This window comes from Vidua chalybeata, chromosome 3, assembly GCF_026979565.1.
Source record: "Vidua chalybeata isolate OUT-0048 chromosome 3, bVidCha1 merged haplotype, whole genome shotgun sequence".
Taxonomy (NCBI): domain Eukaryota; kingdom Metazoa; phylum Chordata; class Aves; order Passeriformes; family Viduidae; genus Vidua; species Vidua chalybeata.
The window spans coordinates 61,765,616-61,790,371 of NC_071532.1; the positions used below are offsets into that span (position 1 = coordinate 61,765,616).

Below are 24,756 nucleotides of genomic sequence, written 5' to 3' on the forward strand. Positions count from 1 at the left end.
GAGTCCCTGACCCCAGTTATATCCCCAGTTGTAATAGTTGTTCTAATACTGTGTTAACACCTCAAAATGGCGACGGCCTCGTGGCCGATTGCCACTTTTCACAAAATGGCACCTCCTTCTCCTCCTCACCCCTTCGGGTTCCAGCCATTTTAACAGCTCTGCCCCCTCTGTCGGTTGCTGCCCCCACGTCGGGTCCCACCCCCCAACACGCGTCGATCTCTGTGACGTTGGGACCCTCCCATCCTGCCTCCTTGACCACGCCCCTGGGTGGGCCCCTGGTGGGTGGGACAGGCCGGACAGAAGGCCACGCCCTGGTGGGTGGGTCAGGCCACGTCCCCTCTCCTGCTGCTCCCGGTTCCCATGCTACCGGAACCAGAAGTAGGCCCAGCCGGAAGCAGGCCATCTTGGCCTGCAGGGTCTCCCAGCACCAGGACCCACCGGCAAGGGAGAGGCTCCGCACCCTAGCCCGTCCTGCCTCATCATCAGAACAGGACAGTGACAACCCCCGGCCCACAACCAAGCCGGGGGAGGGATGGGCCCGGATCTGGGCTGAGGCCATCAAGGATGGGGACCTAGATCTCGCAAGGGATTTAGGTCCATTTGTGGCACCAATTGTGCATAAGAGGGGAAAAGAGCCGAGGTGGGAACAGTTACCATACGTTGAAGTAAAGGAGTTGAGGAGAGCCGCGAAAGACTATGGGAGAAATTCTCCCTTCTTTAAAAATGTTTTAGACCTTACCTTTTCGGGACACCCTCTTGTACAACATGACCTTTGCTATATAGCGAAGGCCCTGCTGTCTCCCACAGAATTCTTTCTGTGGGAGATAAATTGGAAAAAATTGATTAAGCCTTTCCTAACAAAGTATGATCTCAGGGAGGTGTTAGGAGACGGCGCGGAGGGGCTTGAAGCTTTGGCAGGGGAAGGGGAATTCAGCAGACCTGAAGACCAAATCCTCCTTCTCGAGAACTTGTTAAGTGACATCAGGGACGCTGGGAAGGAGGCACTGCTGAAAATCCCCGATGGTACCACCCCCCTCCAAAACTTTTCATCAGTTCTTCAAGGCCCTGATGAAACTTTTATCAAGTTTGTGGACAGGTTAAAGGAAGCCATCGACAGGCAAATTGAGTGAGAACGTCGGGGCCTGAGAAGAACTTCTGCGAAAGATGGCCCTGACCAATGCCAACCCGGAGACCAAGAAGATCCTGAGAGGTCTTCCCCAGGATCCGGAGCCTACCATCGCTAAGATGGTAGAGGCGTGCACCAAGGCGACTTCAATGGAGCAAACAGTGGCATTTGCGGTGAGCAAAGGGGTGGGGGAGGCGATGGTAGACCTGATGAACACTCGCTGTTTCGGCTGTGGCCAGTTGGGCCACATCCGAGCGAACTGCCCACACTGGCCACCAGATAGGTCTTACCACCCTTACAACCCCTCCCCGAGACCAACATACAGGAATCCCCGCTTCCATCGGCTGGGAAACGGCAGGCAGAGCGCGGCGATGGGCCGCGCCATGACACCAAATGGCCCGTCCCAGCGCCCGGGGCTGCCATCTCTCCCGGAGAACTACGGCTCCAGCGGTATGTTTCTCTGGACGTCCGCAGCCAGGAGGATGGGCTCCGGCTCCTCAGAAGAACCAGGCAACTGAACTGCGCCCGTCACCAAGTCCTCCGGACCAGCCTTCACGTCATGTTTCCAGATGAGGACTTGGTTCGCGTCCCGGCAGGATTCCTGCCACCGCCCTACTGTGACTACCCCACCACTGTTTTGCTGTTAGGAGACACCGCCAACACGCCGGACGACCTCACCATCATCCCAGAGATTGTCTACTTCGAGCCGGGGACAGAGCTCACCGTCTCCGTGGTGTGTTACCAGCCTCCGTTCTCATTGCCTAAGGGGTCTCCTTTAGCCCTTTGCTACATCTTGCATGTCCACACAGAAGACACCGGCATGGACCTTTCAACGGACCTTTCTTCGGATTTGGACTCTTCTGCCTTTTTTGTGCAAAACGTAAGCAGACAGAGACCTATTATTAAGACTTCTTTTGTTTTACAGGGAAAGTCCATCTCACTAGACCTGATGGCAGACACCGGCGCGGATGTTACCATCATTCCCCAGGCAGAGTGGCCTCGCGACTGGGAGCTGGTGTCCCCTTGCGGCACAATCTCCGGCGTGGGGGGTGCTGTCAATTCCCACCGGAGCAAACATCTGGTATGTGTGGAGGGGCCGGAGGGTCAAGTTGCCATGATTAGGCCTTTTGTGGTAGCTTCCAACATCAAATTGTTAGGTAGGGACATTTTGTCCCAATGGGGTGCCCGACTTGACATCCCTAGCCCTGCGTGGGATTTTTAGTCTGGGCCACTGCGGAGCGCACCTCCCCACCGCTCAATTGGAAAACAGACACACCGGTGTGGGTGGACCAGTGGCCCTTACCATCTGAAAAATTAAAGGCGCTCAATGAACTTGTGGAGGAGCAGGTGCGCCTGGGGCATTTAATACCTTCCACCAGCCCCTGGAACACACCTGTCTGTGATCAAGAAACCCAGCAAAGACAGGTGGCGCCTGCTCCAAGACCTACGCAGGGTTAATGATGTCATCGAAGATATGGGCCCCTTGCAACCAGGCCTTCCTTCTCCCTCCATGCTGCCCCGGGATTGGCAGCTTGCAATCCTCGACATCAAGGATTGCTTCTTTAACATCCCGTTGTATCCCGGAGATGCTCCCAGATTCGCCTTCTCGGTTCCCTCCGTCAACCGAGGAGAGCCATATAAGCGCTATCAATGGACCACTCTGCCCCAGGGAATTAAAAATTCCCCTGTGCTCTGCCAAACTTTTGTGGCTCAGGTCCTTTCCCCTGTTCGCCGCCTCTTCCCCGCGGCAATCTTTTTGCACTACATGGACGACATTTTAATTTGTGCTGCTGATGCGAAATACCTGCGAGCAGCATTGGAAAAGACAATAAAGACCATCAAGGACTCAGGATTCCAAATTGCGGAAGAAAAGATCCAGCCGTTATCCCCCTGGAAATATTTGGGCTTCCTGATCACGGGAAGGACCGTCACGCCCCAGTCCCTCACCATCAAGGACAACCCTCAAACCCTGCGGGACTTGCAGCAGCTCTGCGGCACCATCACGTGGATCCGACCTCTCCTAGGACTCACCACAGAGGAGCTGTCACTGCTGTTCCAACTGCTGAAAGGCGACGGCGACCTGGCATCCCCGCGCCATCTCACCCCGGCTGCCCGTGAGGCCCTGGAGAGAGTCGCGGCTGCCATCAAGTCCCGCCAGGCACATCGGGTTGCGCGGCCCCTCCCCATCAATGTCGCCATCTTAGGTAAGTCCCCGAACTTACATGCCCTCTTATTCCAGTGGGACAACAGCCAGAGGGACCCACTCCTGCTCATAGAGTGGTTGTTCCTCCCACATCAGCCCGCAAAAACAGTGACACCTTTTCCTGAATTGATGGCAAAACTTATTATCAAGGCCCACCAGCGCCTCCAGACCCTCACAGGGTGTGACCCAGCATGCATCTACTTACCATTAAATTTGGACCAATTGGATTTCCTCTTACAAACAAATGAAAATTTACAGATTTCGGTAGACAGCTATCCTGGTCAAATTTTAATGCATTATCCCAAACACAAACTTTTTAAAGACACCTTGTATTTGGCCCAAAAATCTTTCAAAAGTAAAGTTCCATTGAAAGGTGCTCTCACTGTGTTCACCGATGGGTCGGGTAGATCCCACAAGTCGGTGATCACCTGGAAGGACCCGGACAGTCAGAAGTGGGAGTCTGACGTCCAAATAGTTCAGGGTTCCCCCCAGATCGCTGAGCTTGCAGCGGTCGTGAGAACCTTCAAAAAATTCCAACAACCTTTCAATCTCATCACTGATTCAGCTTATGTGGCCAGGATAGCAGAAAGGGCTGAACATGCCCTACTTAAAGAAATTCACAACAAAGCATTGTACAGCTTGCTCTCGAAACTCATTTGGCTTATTTCCCACCGGGAGCAACCGTATCACATTCTGCATGTTAGGTCACACACAGACCTGCCAGGTGACATCACTGAGGGAAACCGGAGAGCAGACACCCTGGCGATGTTGGCCACCTCCACCTCTGTAAACCCTACAGTTCTAAGACCCACCTTGCCAGATGTCCACATGCAGGCTAAGATGAGCCACGCCTTTTTCCACCAGAATGCTCTGGCGCTTTGCCGCCAGTTTAAAATCTCCAAGGAGCAGGCGCGGGCCATCTTAGCCACATGCCCCAATTGCCAATCCCACGCCTTACCATCCTTAGCGACGGGAGTTAACCCCCGGGGATTGGGGGCATTGGAAACCTGGCAGACGGACATAACACACTTTCCCTCCTTTGGGCGGCTGAAGTACATCCATGTGTCTGTAGACACGTTCTCGGGGGCAGTGTTTGCCTCCACCCACACGGGGGAAAAAACAAAGGATATCATCAAACACTTGTACATGGCTTTCTCCACCTTGGGTGTCCCTAAAACGATAAAGACAGACAATGGACCAGGGTTTGTGTCCAAACAATTCATGGAATTCGTGCAACAATGGGGCATTGATCACATCACAGGTATCCCACACAACCCTACAGGACAATCAATTGTGGAAAGAAAACATCAAGAAATTAAAAAACTGCTAGAGCAGCAAAACGATTCGGCCCTTACCACGATCCCTGTAGAGAGGTTGTGCAAAGCCCTATATGTTCTCAATTTCATGAACTGTTCGGACCGCGAGCCAAACCCCCCGATACTACGCCACTTTCACAATAACACCAGGGCGCAGTTGAAAGAAAGACCACCAGTGCTCGTTAAAGACCTTGAGTCCAGGATCATCAAAGGTCCGTACCCGCTGATAACGTGGGGGAGAGGGTATGGCTGTGTCTCCACAGAACAGGGCCCCAGGTGGACCCCTGGCAAATTCATTAAACCATACCGGGAAGACATCATGAAGGAAAGCCACCCCCCGGACCACTCCCCCGAGACGTCAACTCCGGCCGATACCACCGTCGCCTGGAGTCGGAGGAAAAGGAAGGGAAGCAGACCCATTGACGCCGCCACCAGGACTTTGATAACTAATCGATACTTCCCACCGGCTTGGACAATTTACCCCCTGACCCCATCCCCAACCATTCCTTACCCTTTCCCATCCTACCACTTTCCTCGCCCCCCTTACCCTCACACCTGACCCCACATTTTTCTGTTTCAATGTTAATTTAAACGGGGGAGGATGGGGATTTGAAGGGACCCTTGGTCTTACTTTCTTTTTGTATGTTTGAGTTATTACACTGCTGACCACCCAGATGGCAATTACATCAGCCAGAACACCCCGCAGCGACTGGCTTCCTGCAGCTGCCTTCGGCACCATCTTATGGCTCCACCTGGCAGGAAGCTGGCTTGTGCCACAGCCCAAGGAAAACGTCTGGGTCATGCTGGCAAAGTCTATAGGACAAGAACAGCTTTGCATAGCCATGGGCAGTGTAGACAATCCGTTGTCTACATGCCTGGTGGGAGTCCCCCTGTCCAAAAATGATTTTCCGTTCACAGGGATGAAACTCAACCTGGCGGACTCCTGGATGAGTTGGATGAGGACACTACCACAGGCACCACAGGAACCCCAGGAATTGGACCTACTGGGGTCCACAAGGATCCACTTTTGTATTCGGTTTTATACTAAGGCCCCACAAACAAAACCAGGGCAAAACATCAAAGACGTAACACCAGCAAATAGAAAATACATCAATGAGTGGTGCAATTACACAAGCCCTGTGTTGTCTAAGTCCTACCCATTCCCTAAGGTGCTCCCTCGGGGTGTGTTTCTCATCTGTGGGGACAGGGCGTGGGCTGGGATCCCCTCCAATATCAAAGGGGGTCCCTGTAGCCTTGGCAAGCTTACCACGCTAACCCCCAATAAAACCCAAATTCTGGATTGGAAGAAGAAAAGTCATTTGGCACGCAAAAAGCGATCGTATGGTGAATTTGACCCAAATTGCGATTCCGAAATTTATGATTGGAGTGAGGGAAAGAGGGTCGCCGCTTCTATTTTTCTACCATGGTACGTGGCAGTGAAAACCCTCGGTGAGATTTCTCACCTGGGGTGTTGGATGAGTAAGCAGGCCAACGCTACGCCTGCCGCATTATCAGACCTCTTAGCAGAGGAAGAGACCACCAGGCACGCCACCTTACAGAACAGAGCGGCCATTGATTTTCTACTGCTCACCCATAGCCATAGCTGCGAGGACTTTGAAGGGATGTGCTGCTTCAACTTGACATCGAAGAGCACATCCATCCAAGCCAACATCCAGCAGATCCAGGCGTTAGTCAAAGACTTAAAGACTGAAACCAGGGCTGTGGACGCGGTGAACAAGACCTTCTCCCAGTGGGGTGTTCCTAGGTGGGCCGTGCCAATCGTTAAAGGTTTAATTTGGATTTTGAGTATTATTTTTGTAATTTCTGTAGCCTTAACTATCTTTAAGAAAATGTTAACGAGGAACTTGGGGAATGTTTTTTAATAAATCAGAAAGGGGGAGTTGTGGGAGGGGTTCCTGCTCTCCCTTGGGAGGCAGCAACAGTTTAGAAAAAGGTTGCCAATCAACTGCTGCTCTCCACCCCAGAAGAGCTGTCCATCAATGTTTAGCATACTCCCCAGTTCCAGAAAGTTCAGTTATTCTGTTACCCCCATTGGCCCCTGTTAGAATACCACTCCTCCTCTGTACCCCGATTAGTTCTCTGTATGTCACCCCACTCTGTCTCCCCCCTTCACCCGTTGCCCATTGGTTGTTTTGTACCCTAACCACTCCTACTCCTTTGCCCTTAATACCCGGCCCCGCCTTCCCTTGGGGCTCCCGGGGCTAGCTCCCTTCCAGAGAGCTTGTGTCCCTCGTCTCCCCACCCTGTTCCTGCGACTCTCCTGAAATAAAGCCTCTAGGAATGAAGCTACTCCGGTGCCCTCTTGTCCTTACGGTGGAGCTATCTGGGTTCCCGCCACATCCTCCCCACGGACCGGTCCTCTGAGGGTTTTCCCCCAGACTGGCTGGACGCCCGGGTGAAGCCCGGAGGACTTGTAATTTAATACAGTTGCTCTCACTCCCATTCCACTCTTCAACTGAAGTTGTTGAGCAGATTTTTTTCCCTTCTTTAATCTGTTATTCCACAGGCACTACCCCTGTCACTGACAGGCTGAGCCTTGGCCAGCAGTGGGCCCATCTTGGAGCTGTCTGGCATTGGCTCTATCAGAAGCCACAGGAGGACCTTCTAGTAGCTCTTCACAGAATACAACTCTGTAGCCCCCTCAAAATCACCTTTGAAATATTATGTGTTGAAATTTTTATTTTTCTAGCTGGACTTGAATAGGATAATAGCAGTACTACTTATCTGTAAAATATGTTATAAAAAGTTCAGAGTATTTTCTTCTTTTGTTTGTATTAAGGGTCTTGTCAGATATATGACTGTTACAAGTGTAACACAGGACATATGGCTCAAAGTAGAGACATATTTTCTATCAGTAATTACCCACAGGAATGTGAAGTTTCAACTTCTGCTCATGGTCAGAGTCCCCACTGTTTCTGCTGTACATCAGGACAGGATGAGAGGCATAAATGGGTTTCTCATTTTTCATTTCTGGAAGTCTGCAGTATATAGAAAGGCCACTAAAATGCGATGCACAAAAAAGACCCCAGTGCTTGGCATTAGGGTAGTCCTTAAATATATTAATGAATCTACTAAAATAATGTAAAAAACCTAGAGTTACCCATGATAAAGATGATATTTAATAAAAGAGCTCACGACCATGGACGTGTATGTGCATATGGATGCTCCTTGCATGTGCATGTCATGGCTGGACATATTTCCTGTGTGGTATAGCAGAGAGACAACACATGGTGCTCATACTCTACATCTGACCTGCAAGGTCTTAAATTTATCTGCCCTCTCTCCAGAGGCCAAAGACTTGGCTCCCTGGACTCAGGTTTTCGAAGTGCTGCAATTGAGCTTCACTGCCACAACAAGGCACATCATTGCATGTGTAACTGGAAGGAAGGAGAGATGGCAAACAGAGTACAGGTAATAACATTACTGAAAGCACTGCTGGTGCAAAAATGAGTACGTGAGGCAGGAGAGAGCTGTGCACAAATAGTGGTAGCTAAAAACTGGCCTAATTGAGAAAAAAATATAAATGTAGGGGAGTAAAATTAAGTTTCATTTTAATACCTTGGAAGCGACATATGGGGCAAAAATAGAAAAGAACATATGGGGACACCTTTGCTCTTGCAGCTTTGCCAGTATCCTGCTACCCAGCTCTCCGTTTGGTGAAGACACTTCCAAACAATTCAGTGCTGCTGCCTTTTTATGCTGTGAGCATGATCTGGTGACTGTTCCACTAAATAGCACACAGGAGGAGATTTGCTTGAATGTGATTGCCATAAAGTTTGTTTACAATGATAATCAAACATTATTGGTCTTTGTGCTGAGCACACAATGATTTAGGCTCTCAAACCACAGTAGAGCCAAACACCAGGGAAACATGGGGAAGGAGACATCTGCCAGCACATGAGGCTGTGCCCTTTCTACTGTCACAGGAGGATTCAGAAATGGCACAAGGACTTGGACATGAGGTCCAGTTCCTGTGGTGCAATGAGCAGCATTTCTGCCAAGCAGTCAGTAATAAAGGGCCTGTGAGTACTCTCAGCTCAGCCATTTGCAAGGTGAATATAGAACCTCAGATTTTGAAACTGTAACCTCATGGCATTTGTGAGCTCTATGATGGCCACTGGAGCTGCAAAGGGAAGCCCTTACACAAATTTTGATGGAGTTTCTCAGCTCAGACTTTGCTCCACTGCCACTATTTTCATGCTGTTTACTTGTATAATAATCAAAATTATTCAATATTTTTTTGCTTCACAGGGCCTTGTCCTCCACTTTTTTTCTCCTCTTATCATGTTTCTTGTTGATGTAGGGCAGCATCTTCTTCTGTTTCTGCTGATCCCCTGGCTGAGTCTTTTATCAGCTCTTCTGGGACAAGATGTAACAGTGGGGAAGTACTCAGGTTTGTGAAGTCTAATAAACATGATCTGGTGTTTCCACCCTCACAGAAATAGAGGCAGGGATCTCTGACTGTTGCTCCTTATAATTAGGGAACAATAGGTATGCCGATATTGCTTTCCAGATATACCCAGCAGAAAATAGCAAGATGAATGGTGCTATGGGTCCAGAAAGTAGAACAAAAAATTAGACCAAAGTCACATTTGTCTCAGATTTGCAGGTGGAGAAGGCGTCTGGTTGGTAGCCAGATTCTTGGACCATGACATGAGGAAGACCATGCTCTGGAGCAAGGCCTCTGCAAGGCAGGGCTGGCCAACAGTGGGAACCACGTTGAGAGGATGGGAACCAAGGTCCTTGCTGTGCAGAAAGGAGCCAGGATGAAAGTAGTCAGGAATGGCCAAGCAAGGGCTGGGAGGCATGAGCAAGTCTTCAGTAGCTGAAGGCAGAAACTGGGACTAGGGATAAGGCAAGCAGGAATAAGGACCAAAGGGCAGGCGGAAACAACTGGAGCATAGCTGCAGCAAGGAGAAATACTGGACTGAAACGGTCAGCACTGCCTTTTATACCTGACAAATACAGCAAGCCACCTGTCAACCTGTACATCTGGAAACAGGGTTGCTGCCTGACCTCTGTAAGGCTTTGCAAGGATTGTCTCTAAACTTGCAGAGGGGCTTGTCTGATGCTTAGTAAAGAAAGAATCAGTAAAAGACCTCCACTCAGCTAAGAGAACAAGAGAACAATAATAAGCTAAGAGAGCAATCATAGTCTGAACAATATATTTTTCTAAACTGGGTAGACCTGAACATTGCTGGATAATAGCCATTTGCTTTCAAATTTTCATCCCTAAGTGCTGAGCAAAAAAAATAGAGCCTTGCAATATGGATTTTGACTGACAAATCATTCTAAGAATTAAATATGTAGTAGACTGAATTATTGTAGAAGTTATCAAATGAGTCATTTGGAAAAATTGTTCTTAGCCAGATCACTGCTAGGGGCGAGCAATAAAGAGAAGAAAAAGAAAAAAAGAAGGAAAAAGAAAATGCCTGGGGCAGTGGCCTCCAAGTGTGACTGCCACACTAATAAATGAGAAAAAGAGTCATTAGTAGGTGCAACAAAGGGGAGAATTAAGGCCCAAATCTATGAAAGTTAACAATCCAATGCTAATGAAGACCTATCTAGATATTTGAAAGGAAAAGCAATAAGGAAAACTTTAACAGGAGTCATGCTGATAAAAATAATTTAGTACAAAGCTATGTTCATGGCATATAGGAAACTGCAAGGAGCTCACACTGACTGTCTCAGCAGGAAGGACACTAAGGCTGTGGGCAGGTGTCCTTCTCAGGGCCACTGGAAATAATTAATTAGTCTGGTCCAGCCACAGCAGCTCATCACCATTCCTCTGAAGACTCTGCTATCTGTCAGCCTGGAGTGAGCTTGGATGGCCAGGACCTGCCGTTCATCCACTAATTTTGGCTGAAACTCTAAGGTGGCAGCCAGCTGCCTGAAAGGGTGGGACACCAGGGTGGGGAAGGGAGCTAGCAGCCCCACCTGGCCACTTGTAGGCTGTTCCTCTTCAGAATCCAAGCTGCCTCTCCTCTGCCTCAGGGGATGACGGAGGAGATGCTTCCCATTGGAGGGTCTTTCAAAGACAGCCCTTCATGTTCAGTGCAAAGTAGCAGGGAAGGACTGATGTTGAAAGGGAGTCTTTCACCAGCACCAGAACAAAACTGTTCTGAAATGCCTGAAAGAATTTTGCATGCAATTTTCAGCTTGTGGAGAGTTTCAAGTTTTGCTAATTTTTTCCTGATTTTGAATATGAGCTTTGTCTATTTTTCAATGTCAAAGCATTTCCATGTCCAGGAAGACCACACCCTATTCAGCTGCATCAACAACCTGAGCATTGCTTCAAATGATCTGTAGCTTTTGTTATGAGAACCATCACTAGTTACTACCTCGTTTCTGCTACTGGCTTGACACAACTGCCTGGGACATTGTTTCATGGTCTGAATGCCTTTGCGTTCCTGTCCTGAAATAAATAATTAATGACGAGTAATATTTTCCCAATGGTTTGGTATAAAATGTATCTTTGTTCAAAAAAAATAGCTATTAGCAGTTCATTCACTATTGACATGTGCAGATCTTCTCCAACACTTCTGCAATGTCATCCTTGAATAGATAAAAATTGTGTGGTCTATAGTAAAAAAAAAAAAGTATAGTAAATATATTTCCCTGGCTGTTACAATGCATTGGTTTTATTAAGCAGTATTGCATTGTGATAAGCTGCTGGAATGGAAATGTTACTTCCTTCAAGCTTTATATTATATTATTTAGACATTTTTAAACTTGGGGTTGACAATCCCCACAGGAGGTGGTGATGGATGCAAGGGGAGTGGCAGGGAAGACAAGCGAGGGAGAAAAGAAATTATCATAGATGAAGCTTGCAATGCCACCATTTTCCCTTGTGTGATTTTATTTATATATTTGTCTCATAGCACAACCCTATCTCCTAGGGATTCCTTGAACATCAACTTCATTAGTTACGAAGGCAGCAATCCATAACCAATTTTCTTTTCATGTCAAGCTTGTTCATGTATAAACCCAGCCCTTTTGTTGGAAACATTTGCAATTAATCCCACAAACAAAGAAAATGCAAATCATACAGTCTACCCTGAGCAACCCTTCTGACTCAAGGCCCTGACCACCATCTATTATACACTAAAATGAATTGAAATTCCCACTTTGAGTCTAACCTAATTTTCTAGTGATAATAGGCATGGATTCCCAGAAGCATTCTATGCATCTAGATAGTAACATCCTAATTTCCCTTCCTGGTAAATGTTTTAAATAAGACTTTAGCACCAAAGGAAATTAACCTTTAAATTAATTGTAATTATAAAATGCCATCACTGATTTTGTCTTCAGACTAATTACTTGCCATTATTTAAACAAACTGCACCTCCTCAGAGCTTTTAAGTTTGTTTCCCTCTGCAGTGCTGTGCCAAATGATCACAGAGCAGGCTGTGTAATGTCTGCCAAGCCCTGTGACACCCTGGACTGCTCAGGTCCATTTGCATCTCAAATGCAGACGGTCTCACTTGTCATATCTTCCTGCCATGAACGTGTTCCCCTGTGCTTCAGCCTCGCACTCTGCAGCTCAGACGTTTTCAGCCTGTGCCTTGGAAGCAGCGAGCATGCCTTAGGGGGCAAAGATTGCCTGTGCTCTGTGCCGAGGAGAATGAGACGCTCAACACCAGCCTTCTGCTCTGTGAGGGGCCCCCTCCAAGACAGGACATGACTGGAAATAATAACACAGGAACCAGCTATTGATATATGCAAAAGATTGATGTTGTACAGGCATGTCAGGGAATTTCCTAAATGTTCCTGATGGCACCGTGGCTCTCCAAGGCAGCTGTCCTTAGCATGACAAACATGAATTAGTGCCTTGGGATTTCAAAGGCTTCTCTCCCTCCTCACTTCTATCAGAAGCCTGACAGCCAAAGGCATCCCATTTTCCTCCCTCTGGTTTACTTAGATCATGTAGCAGTCACCACACTAAATGAAACGAGTAAATGGAAGAAGCTTCTAATTGAGCTGCAGGCTGTAAATTGAAGAACACAGCTGAGCAAAAACAAGCTGAAGCTTCAAAATTCCTTGCATTCCTAGTGTATTCCTTGCATTCCCATTCACAATGACCTGTTCAACCGTTTGGAGAACAACTGTGTTTTAAATATTGGCTTTATTTGTTCCTATTCTTATTTGTTGCTGTGCTGTCTCTGCAGGCTGTCTAAGCTGTCCCTAGTACCAACCAAACAAGTTAGATCAGTGATTCCCCCTGTCTTGAGAGAGGTGTCTACCGCAGATAGGGCAGATTGCTCTTTGGGGTTACATCCCAAAGCCTTCACTGACTGTGGTGGAAATCTTGATTGTTAATTTAAGCTACAGGCATATTTACATGTGGCTGTAGGAGTGTGAGATGGATGCCACGTGTGACAGCATGGAAAAGGTGAAGATGGAATCACTGGTGTATTCCAGAGAAAGACTTGGAACACACTACACAAATGATAGGTGCAAAACTAATGAAGTGTGTAGCTGAGTTATTGGATCTCCTTTTCTCAGGAGGCTGTTTTATAAAACCTTTCTTGGTTCAAACATATTTGGACACTTTCAGGAAGAAAAGACCACTGTGGGAAACTAAATACAGCTAGACATCTTGTGGCTAAGGAAGTCCATGAATAGCAAATTACTATCAAGAATTTCAGGGAACCACAAACTTGGGATGGGAAACAAAGAAGCAGAATTAATACTTGAATGTTTGCTACCAACAAACTCTTGTTGGTAGAGTTTCTCTTTGTTTCTCTTTCTCTCTGTTTTAGAGATTTTTTTCTAAGCAGGAATGGAAGCTGAGGTATTATTTCTCTGTAATGTCTCGCTAAGCAGATTGTGAAAAGCATTTGGCACAGAAATAAAGCGATACCTGAGCATATTCTGCACTTCAATAGTGCCTTTCATCCCAGACGCTCAAAGTTATGAAGCAACACGCCTGTGAGTTTGTCCCTGTAATTATTTCCCATTTTAAATATGGGAAACAGAAGTATGGAGAGGTTAAACAACCTGCCCAAAGGTGGAAGGTTGCCTGTAACAGAGATAAAAAGAACATGTTTTTCTATCTGTCCCATATGCATGTCAAAATTTCACATCTCTCACATATAATGAATTTAATACTATCTTTTAAAAGAAAATCTTTGTCATCACTTTTTTTACTTCCTAGGTCAGGCCTAGGATCCCAGAGTGGACTATAGTTTGGCACTAAGTTCATTGGCACATAATACTGTATTGCTCACCAGAAGATATTTCCTATCTAGGGTATTGCTGTCTTGCTGAACATTTTCAGTAATTCAAATGGAGTCTTTAATTCAAATTTTTACTGGAGGGGGAGAAGTGAAATAATTTTAAAGGGTTATATAGAGCTTCACTTCTGTGCCAAGACATCCCCAGTAGCAGGATTCCAGGGACTATGCAGCAAAAATCTTCTAGACAGAGTTGCAATTTCTTTTGCTTTGCAGTTTAACTGGAAACAATGCCAGGAGAAAAGAAGAAAGTGCATGTGCAGGTTGGATCCCTGCTAGCATCAGATGGTGCAAAGGTTGTACCTCATGGTACACGAGGGAACATTCAAAGGGGCCATATTTGTTCTCTGATTGCCTTGCCATTGCCTAATAGTAGGTAAACACTATTTCTGCTCCCTCTTGGTCAGCAGGAGAGCCTTCTAGATTAGGATTTTACTCTGAGACACAGACTAAATTAGAGATTTTCTCTTAGCTGGGATTCATTCCTGGCCAAAGCTGTCCCTCTAATAACAAGCAAGTCTCCTTACTCTCAACAGAACCTGTAAGATGAGTGCAGAATTCCCATTTCAGTAACCCAGGTTTCTTTCTTAATTGCTTAGAGATAAAAAGCCCTGGGAGGATGCTGCTTGACTGCTTATATTCCAGTCTTCCCCACAAAATGTTTATATAGTTAATGAAGTTTTCAGAAATACATTGAATTTTCTTTTAGTAAGGCAGTAGCAGCTTATAGCAGGGAGCCAAATTGCTAGTGAGCAAATGCACATTAAAGGAACATTTCAATGTTATTAAAAATAATGTGCAGCCTTTCAAAAATGCAGGTCTAACATGATTTTGGGAGACAAATGAGGAGCTCAAATAAGTTCACAGTCATTGAATGCCTCCAAGTGATGGTTGTTGCTGACATTTTCATGTTTTATTTTTAATTGCTGCAGCTAATAATGCTAATGAGCTAAAATGGCAATGGCTTAGGCATTCCAATGGCAGCGGTGAGGAGGAGAGTGTGGAGTTGGCAGCAGTGCTGCTGGGGACTCATCCTCCCTTGTCTTTCCCAGAAAAAGACCTGAGGCACTCCAGCCTTGAGTTCCTCCTTCCTATGCAGCCATGGGGAAAATGTTTGGGAGTGGCAAACCTTCACTGAGAGAAGCAGCCATGGAAAAGCTGCTCTTGTCTGCCCCTTAAACACAGGTGCTGCAGTTTGACTCTGGTGCACCCAGTGTTAGAGCACTTCTGGGACTGTACCAGGAGAGAAAGCAACTTCCTCTTTAATCCTTGGTGCAGAATTAACCCAAAGCAGATTGTTCTCATGAAAGATAGCACAGACTTGAGCTTTGATTTAGGGGGCCTGTGGCTGGATTTATTTAATGTGTGAGTAATTAAAACCTCTAGATTTGCTGATCCCGTCCTAGTTATGACCATGATTTGATCACTGTATTGTTCCCTTCCTAATCCTTTAGTGAGGGTAGAGCAGGTTAATCTTAGTGAAATGTTTGCTTAATACTACCCTCATTTGTTCTCTTAATAAAATCTGCATAAAGAATGGAGAAATAGTAATTCTTTCAGAATGTTCCAATTAGTCTGAGAGCAAAGCTAAATCAGCTGAAGCAGCTTAAGAGCAACTTGACTGTGTTTTTACAGTTGAGGCTCCGTGCCAACAGGAGATGAGACATGTTCTATACTAGAGAGCAATGTCAATATCTTCATCTGGTTAAAATCTGGAACATGCCTAGGTTTGGCTCTTGGATGTTGCATGGCTTTTTCTCTAGTCTTATGCCTTGCTGCTCAGTTCTGCCGGGTTCAGTCTTTCTGCCTCTTTTGCTCTTTTGGACTGCTGTTGTTCCCATGGCCCATTAGCAAAGTGGAAGAAATGGAAGTGATGTATGGGTGTTCACTTTGTCCATCGTGAAAAGCAAAGACTTTTTCTATTGGTTCTGTCTCATCAGAAGGGATTTGTGGCTAAATGACACTTTGGTATGACCCAATACGTTTATCCTTATAAATACTAAATAATGTGACATCCATAAGGGAGATACTTCTCAGAAGAGCATGATAGATGTATGTGTTGCCAAAAGGGATGGAAAAAGTGAGAAAATGTATCTAAGAAAATAAAAGAATTTTAAATTAAACCTGAACAGGAAGTATTTGTATATACTGCAGGCCCTGGCTGTCACAGTGAATGCTTGGTACATGGCAGAGTGGATGTCTGAGCAGAGAGAGAACTAGAATCATTCTTACTTGCTACTTCGTGAGGCCTCTCAGTAGAAACCAAAGCTGTTTTAATGTTGTGATACCTTGAGGGGCCAGATCCAATCTGAGCATTATTACACTGTTGGCACAACTCAGCCACAGAAGTTCCCTTTCCCTTTTTTTGCCAGCCAAGCTTCCAAACCTCAGCAGACGGGAAGCTGCAGCACCTGAGCTTGTGCTGGCTTCATTGCACTGGGTGGGAGTTCACCCTGGTGCCTCAGAGAGGTGCTGGCAGACAGGTCAGATGCTCTTTGACTGGATGAGGAGACCTGGCTGGGTGTACAAAGTAGTAATGAAATCTAAATGTCAAAAGTAATGACAAAATAGTCAAGGTGATGGCAAGAAAATGTTCAAAGAAGTATGACAATCTGTGGGTGCTGAACAACAGGGAGCTCTTGGTGCAGAGAGAAGAAAACAATAGCATATTGGCTGTGGCACTTTGCTGCCAGGAATGCCACTTTATGAACCATGGGAGAAATCTCTCAAATGTGCTTTGACTTCTGTGCTTGATTGGTGAGCCAAGTCTCAAGTTCCTCCCTCGCTTTTTACTTATATCATACCTGAAAGCATTACAGAACAGTGAAAAAATATTTAAGCCCTTAGAAGAGAGGGCAGAACAGTATTGAATGGGATTTCATTTTGGGGGACAAGGAAGAACTCTCCTCCAGCTCTGTGGATAATGAATGCACTTAATAGGAAAGCAGGAGAAAATACATATGACTGAGTACTTCCTTAAACAGAAAAGTCTATTTGTGACAAACCTTGCTCCACACAGCTTCCCAAACCTTTTGTACTCTTTATACCTTCCTCACTTCCACAGAAACACAAAGACAACTGAAATGAGCACAGTCGAAACGACCTCCAAAGTGTGGTGGTTTGATTTCAGCATTAAATCTCCCCTTGATGGTTCACAGTGACACTGTATTGCCAATAGATTACAGGGTTGTAGCTATTTTCCATGCAGGAGAACACACAAAGGAACCCCCACCAGCCCTATCAGTGCTCTCAATCAAATAAAAATCCTTTTGCTTCCTGTTGCAGTGCTCTCCCTAGGATTCATGTATATTTTATCAAAGTTACATGCAGTTCTGATACTTGTTTCTAAAGTGCTTTAGTATGAATCCCAAGATGTACTGAAATGCTGCAGTGGACCTTTTTAAAAAAATCCAGGTTAGAGTAGAGAAAATGAAATGGCTTGACTTTACAGCATGCAATAAGAGCAAATTTTGCTCAACAGGCTTCTATTGATATAAATAAGCAGAAGAAACACAAATCTACATCTACATGAAATCATTTCACTTCATGTAAGTGCAACCTGGGAGCAGCAGGAACAAAGAGGAGCCACTGTTTAACCTCTCATAAATTAAAGTCCTGCAATGATCTGAAGCTATTTTTTTTTACCAGAATTGCTTTTACAAGACAACATACATGACAACACAAAAGAACTATAACTACAGTTGTAACCAATTACTCTGAAAATAGTTAATAACAGCTTGGAGCAAGGGGAAAAAAAAAAAAAAAGCTTGTATTTACTAATTGGGATTTTTTTTCTTTCTTTTTATGTAAAAAAAACCCCAAAAAACCAAAAAAGCCCCTTGTTTTATGTCTTAAGCTAAGTTGTGAGATAAAGAGTTGCAGTGATCTTTCTAGATGAAAGGTGTATGTAAATTTAAACCAGTATTTCTTGCCTCCTTTGTCTCTCAGACGTTTCTAGATTTTAGACCAAGAAGGATGGACAGAAAATATGATCTGGCTACAGTATAATAAGGCATTTAGGTTGATGTCAGCATGGCATTTAGGTTGATGTCAGCGTAGTGGAGAGGTGATTAAACAAAAAAAAAAAGAATTCAGTTTGTATGTAGTAAAGCTTTAGTACTTACAGCTGTCCTCTTCTTCAGTAATACACTTCACAACATAACAGGCATAGATGAAGCCTGCCAGCTGAAACAAAATGTAATAGTGTTAGATGTAAGACTGATACCATAGAGAAACAAGAGATGGCTTTAGAAAAGTGACTACAGAAACAACAAAATTCCACAGACTTTCTTTGAGGAGTTAAAGATAATTCTCCACAACAGTTTAATAATTTTAATTAGAAATAGGGGAATTCTGCATCTTTCTTGAAAAACACATCCTTCAATAAAACTTCCAAAAATTGACCAAAATTTTTCCAATACCTAGTTGACTTATTTTCAGTTATTGAAAAAATAGAAAAGTGAATTAGTATTTGGATGAATGAGCTTTTAGCTACTGAAAATGTAAATATTTCTGTCAAAATCAGATTTGCTATCCAACAAAACCTGACCCTCTAGCAGAACTTTTTTTAAAATTGGAACTGTGCCAACTTGATCTGCCAATCAAGGACAAATTCACTGCACTTGTAAACCAGCTTTATAATGATATTTTATCAGTTGAAATTAGGTCTGTGGATTAATGGAACTTGTTCCTATATCTGCAGTAGTCCCCAAGCCTCATAACAAGTCACTTTGGATAGTCCTGGATGTGTTTACATCAACATCTCACACAGCAGCTGGCAAATTTGTATCTTGTTCCCTTCAATCCTCTCTGCAGAGCATGCCCAGAATTGAATTGTAAACAGGAACAATGGGATTTAAAGAAAATGAAAATCTGGAGTAGTTACTGAAGTACCACCTGAAACAAATGATAATAAAAAAAGGAATAAATGGCTAATATCACACATGCAACAGGCCAAGTATCATGTGAGTCAGCTGCTGGTCCCTCCAGCATGTTCTGTTGTTGTTAAGTTAGACCAGAAGTAAAAGAATAAATAGTGGAGCAGCAACACATGTCACATGTCACATGTCACATGTCAGCATGTTACACAACTTTCTTACATGCAGGTCTGGAGAGTTTTCTCTACTCCATTACAATAAATCATTTTTCATCCTTTAGCTCATCACTGAAGTTTGCATGGTAGGATGTCAAAAGAATTCCAGTTATGTGATCTCTGTGTAGTGAAAAGTGAGCCGTGCTGCCAAAATGTGTTATTTTGCACAGGCCACCTCACAGAGATATTTGTATGAGCTGCAAAACCATCTGTACACTTTGGGAATTTGTTCTTTATGTGGATAATAAAAATGCGTAGTGGCTTCAGCCAGGACTGAGAATGGTGCAAAACCCATAATCTCCGGCTGAGGGAGATGATGATCTTAACTTCAGTTTGAATAATCAGTGGGTTGGACAGTAGAAGAACTGAAATTTGAGAGACCATGAATTATGAATACTGGTTAGTGAAAATTGATTTTTTTTCATTAATCCGCGGTATATGCACAATCACTGCAATATTGTGGGTTCTTAGAGCCCTTAGTATTACCCATATGTAAATTAAATGCAAACAAATCCATTCCATTTCATAGTGCCTTCATACCTGAAGCAGTAACTATGCCTAGTTTATTCCAGCTCTTACACAGATATTCCTGGCATTTCTGTCAGTTTTCTATCTAGAAAGCTACCTATACCCACAAATGCTATCTTCTAATATCTGTATGGGTAAGAGATGTCAAAAGGGGGAAAAAAATGGTCAGCCTCAAGGCTTTTCTAAAGAAATCAAGACTTGATTTGGAGATCACAATGAAGCCAGCATAGGTGTTATCCACTCACATTTAAATTCCTGTTGGAACCCAGAAGCTGCATTACAACGGAACTAAACCATTAATTTTGTCATTTATTATAAATCTGCCTTACAGTGCTGCTGGGAAGACTTTACACCTGGGAAGGATGAAATATTCACTGCTGGACACAAAGAATGCGCTATACCAAGAAGTGGCATTCAGCTAATATCAGCATTTCATCTCTCCTTTATTGGATCATTCTTCCCTTTTGTTTCTTGGCTTCAAGACAGAGGGCTAATTTGCTCCACTGACTTATGCCCTGCATAACCCCATTGACTTCAATGACATTACTTGAGGTTTAATTCAGCAACGAATTAGGCCCAGAAAGGTTGTTCATAAATGATTCCATTCTTACATGTGAACCTTGGCTTAATAGTTTCTCTGTTCTCTTTTTACAGACCATCAGATCCAAGATAGCTGAATAGTTGTATCTCTAGCAGGCTCCTATGGTAATCCTTTTCTTGCACTATAGTTCAATACTTTACTGCCTTGTAAACGACCACGAGTTCATGTGTTATTAACTGACCTTATCTTGCAAAGCACAGCAAACAAACCGTATCACAAATGGTGTTTACAACTGATCTTTTAATTGTATTCAGTTACTTTGCTTAAATCTCTAGGGAACTCCTTTGATATATAAGCAAATCCTGCAGCATTTCATCAGATGAGCTTGTTGATTAAAAGAATGCCTTAAAGCTTAAATTGTTCTGATCTAAGAACGAATGTCAGGGTTTTTTCCCATGAGATAATCAGAGTTCATGAAAGAAACCTCCCCTTCTCCCACATTTATCCAGCCCTTTGCTTGGTAAACATAACCATTTTGTTCTTATTTGAATCTCACATTATTTTTTTATTCTTTCTCTTTTTTTTTTTTTTTTAACCAAGTAATTTATCAGTTCTGATACAGTGACAATCATTCAAGATTAACCTTCTAGTTGCATCAGCAGCAGTGGGCACACACTGCGAGCTGAGGCTCAGAACCAAAAGTAGCAGTTTTCACTTTGATGATACTCAATGACCTGAGCCCATGGTAACTGCAGAGATCCCCAAGATAGAGATCAGGAACGTGTTTCCTCCCCCCGTGGACTAGGACTTCTCATAAGAAGAGTACAGCTCATTTATGCAGATAGCAGAGATTTCTTGGGGACTTTAGTCAACTAAAATTTTTAATGAATTCCCACAGGTATTGATAGATCTCCCAAAATTTACCACCATTGTTATGGTGCAAGATGCACTTTAACCTTTTCTCTCTAACAAAAGCATACCAAAATATACCTTTGTGTTACAAAAAATACCCCAAACCCCCCAACAAATCCAAACAAAACACTGAATAACTCCTCATCCTGGAGAAGAATATGAGAGAAGAAACCCAAACCAAAGCAAATGATGGAAGTTAGTCACACTGCTTAATATATTCCTGAGACGTCCTCAAACACAGCAGTGCTCAGTGCAGTATGAGAATTACACACACCAGAGTCTTCCCGATTCAGTAGCTCCAAAAGATTTTTGTCATACATAAGAAGGAAGGAAATGAGTCCTCAGAGATAATGAAGAGAAGGAGCCTGACTGTCTCAGAAAATAATTTTAAAACTGGGAAAGTTAGCTTGAAAAATCTTGTTGCTTTGCATCCCTACCTTTTTTTTTTTTAATTAACTGAGCTTTTTTTTTTTTTTTTTTTTTTATAAGCCATGCAGTGATAAAAAGAAATAGGTGTAATGAGCAGAAGATCATTTCTGGATCCCAGACCCATCAAGCTTAGGTGTGTGCATCTGTCCCACTCACATTTTAATCCTGTAGTATGGGCCTCTAGAGGAGAAGGAACCATTAACAACATTCCTGCTCATTTATACATAGAGTGATTAGTGAATACATGTTTTTATGAACCTCATTTTCAGCACCTTGAAAAAAACCTGCTCTTTACAACTTTCCCTGATATGTCCATATGAGAGTATAAATGAATACTGCTCTTTCTAAAAGTGACACATTATCAATGCCTGCGCCAGCTCCCTGGGTGTACTTTGATAGCATCTGATGACCTTAATTTTAGAAACAAGGATCTCAAACACTTAATAATTTTGTGGGGTGTTTTTTAAATTGGTTTTTGTTTGTTTGTTTTTTAAAATCTATAAGCATGTTGATAAAACCATTTTCCTTCTGTCAAGAAAAAAAAAGAAGACAAGCAAAGCCTAAAATAAATCACCAATAAAAAAGCATTACTGAAGCTTTGGTAATAAGATTAACTACAAAATGAAGTTAATGCATTTTATTGCCTTATCATAGCTGTATAAGGAAAACAGAAAAGTGGAATATTCCCACCTAAGTCAATGATGTCCCGTTACACCTCTGAAGACTCTTGGCAAATCCTGAGTCACTGTGGGTGTACTTCCAGAGTTGCTCAAAATGTCAAGTGCTGTGATCAAACTTAATCAGAATCAGTATTGATTAAAATCCTGTCGTGCTATTTTTTCTCACTTCTTTCATGGAGATGAATGTTTTTATATACTGCAAAGAGCACCAGACTTGGAAAAAAGGCTATCACATAAAAAACCATAAATGCTGGTCAAGGTTCCCACACTTCCCTTTTCTAAAGCAATAGCTACATAGGTAATTACTACAAGTTATGTTTATTAAGCTGGGAACTGAAGCAAAAGAGTAACAGCAAGGAGGAAACAAAACCTAAAAGGAGATCTAATTGGGATAGTGTGGTGAGGAGCAGGCTTGAGATGAGGATTAATGAGTTAACGGTTGTGGAAGTAATACATAGTCTTGGTTTCTTTGAATGAATATGTTTTTATTCTATAACCATATTTGGTCTAGTGAAATGGACCTTAGATTTAAAACCCACAAACCTATTGTGTTTTCCAATGGAAAAATGTTTCAGTATCTCTGAAACAGCTAAGGCTTGTGCATTTACTCTTCATTATTAAGTTTTTGCAGGTATCTATAAACACTCTGCTTTCAAGACTTAAGCAAAGTATGGGCTAGTTCAAGCAATAATATGGCAGAAATACATGGATGTAATTCTGGCCCTGGGAATGCTCTATTGCAAAGCTGCGATGTTACATGTCCAGCCGTATGCAAATTAATCATATTTCTTAAGCTTACAGTGGTCTGCACACATAAAACCTTTGTGGTGATGTGCATTTAAGGAGCAATGTTTCTTTAAAATGGATTTTTGGAGTCTGGATATATATATATATATATATATATATGCACACACACACACATTATGAGCAACTGAAGAACTGGAGAATTACTGTCTAGAAAGCTTCCAGTGTATTGATTCTCAGAAGAATCATACTCATTATTTAGCAGGAAAGGTGAGGCAGAGACCTTTCTCTCAATATCTGTAGATTTAAGTCAGTGTCATGGGGGTTCTAAAGCTGCCCCCTGCAAAAACCCTTTCAAGCTTGATTTCACTGCTTTCAGCAGTGCCGCACCAGTGAGTGAACATCATTGCTGGAGTTTAATATAAAATTCAAGCTGCGTTCCATGGAAACTACTCTGTTGAGGTATGCTTTTATTTGTGCTTACATTTAACATTTTGAGAACCCTGTCATTCCTCCAAGTTTAAATCTCTTTCACCATAATAGGAGAGAATAGGAAAACTATTGGTATAAGGACAGATTCCTGATAGGGAAGGTAGACTGTGTGGCCTTGCTGTCATTCTTTTATAGAATTAACTATCTATGTACTGTCCAGAAAGATTTCATTACTATGCCCAAGTAGCTTTATTCTGTACAACAAAATGATTACTTAAAAGAGCTAATGTCAAACTGACATGTCCACAATAATATCTAGTGGGCACTTATGAAATTCAAAAGCAAGCCAAAATGATAATTTCTTAGCCTGTGTAGTCATCAAATTACTTTTCTTTCCTCTCTTGAGCTGAAAACTCAGCCACAAAGGTTTTTGTTTTTTTTCTCTTTAGCAGATACAGTAAAACCATGAATCATAAATTCAGATAAGTCTAGGCACATTGGGAAAGAGAAGTGTGATAAAAATTGCATTTATTTCAACTAGTGCATCATAATCTTTTTTTATATCAGCTGTCTAGAAGGTGCTTAACATAAAATCTTCCTTTATTTCTCAGTGGACTCTTCAGTTTTCTAGAGATTTCCTTTCTGTATAAGCATTTGAAGATCCCTGTGAAGACCTGCTAGAAAGCTTTTGTTTGAAATGCTGCTGGGTGCTTGAGAGCAGTTCTATCTTGTTCGGGGCTCCCTGAGCATCTTCCCTGGCAAGCATCTGCACCTGATGAATTAAACAGACTACAGGGGCCCTGAAAACCACAGCACTGTGGCTTGTCACAAAAGAGCAGTGCAAACCTTTAACAGCAGCAGAAAGCAAGAGATACTTACCTGTTTTGTGGCTGTATTACAGACATTGGGCTTGATCCAAATTTCCAGAAAGTTTAAACTTTAGCAAGAGTTTTCTGCAATTTTGACCTAAAACTTTCTACAAGTCTTCACTCTCCCTAGGTATTTCAGAGTGAATTATGCTTTTGATAACCACATGATATTTGGCACTTTTCCATGATTTCATCTCACAGCTAAAGAGTAGCATGTCCTTTTTTCCTGCCTCAAACTTGAAAGATTACCTAAAATACAGGGGCTACCAACTCACATAAGGTAGACTTGGGGATCACTTCGTGACTTCTGTGTTAGCTGAACTGTGGAGTATCTTGTAGATTCAGGCTTAACACTGAACTTCAATTCCTGCTCCCACAGGTGAAATGCCCCAGCCAGGATTCTGCTTCCCTCAAGAAGCTGAGGCAGGCACATCTCATTGGACAGAGGGTAGGCTCACATGTACAGATCCCCAGGTGACAGCTTAGAGCAAGGATGGGGCTGACAGGCCAGGAACAAATTCCCTACCTGCATTCAGCAGATACTAGGTGCAGCTCAAATGTGCATTGTTCAGGGCAGGCTGAAGGCATTAGTGATGCCAAAAATACGATAAACCTGGAGAAATTTTA

The 24,756-nt window shown here is 43.5% G+C and overlaps 1 protein-coding gene across 3 annotated transcripts in view; it reads right to left on the minus strand.

The window, feature by feature from the left end:
* The window catches only part of NKAIN2 (sodium/potassium transporting ATPase interacting 2), a 522,191-nt gene that overhangs the window by 14,249 nt on the left and 483,186 nt on the right, over window positions 1-24,756 (minus strand). For all 3 annotated transcript variants that reach the window (XR_008430002.1, XM_053938514.1, XM_053938513.1), the window contains exon 5: window positions 18,027-18,087. Coding sequence is in view for 2 of the 3 variants with exons in the window: in XM_053938514.1 (XP_053794489.1) it covers window positions 18,027-18,087 (61 nt within the window). In the remaining variant the exon portion in view is untranslated. The remainder of the gene's footprint in view (window positions 1-18,026; window positions 18,088-24,756) is intronic.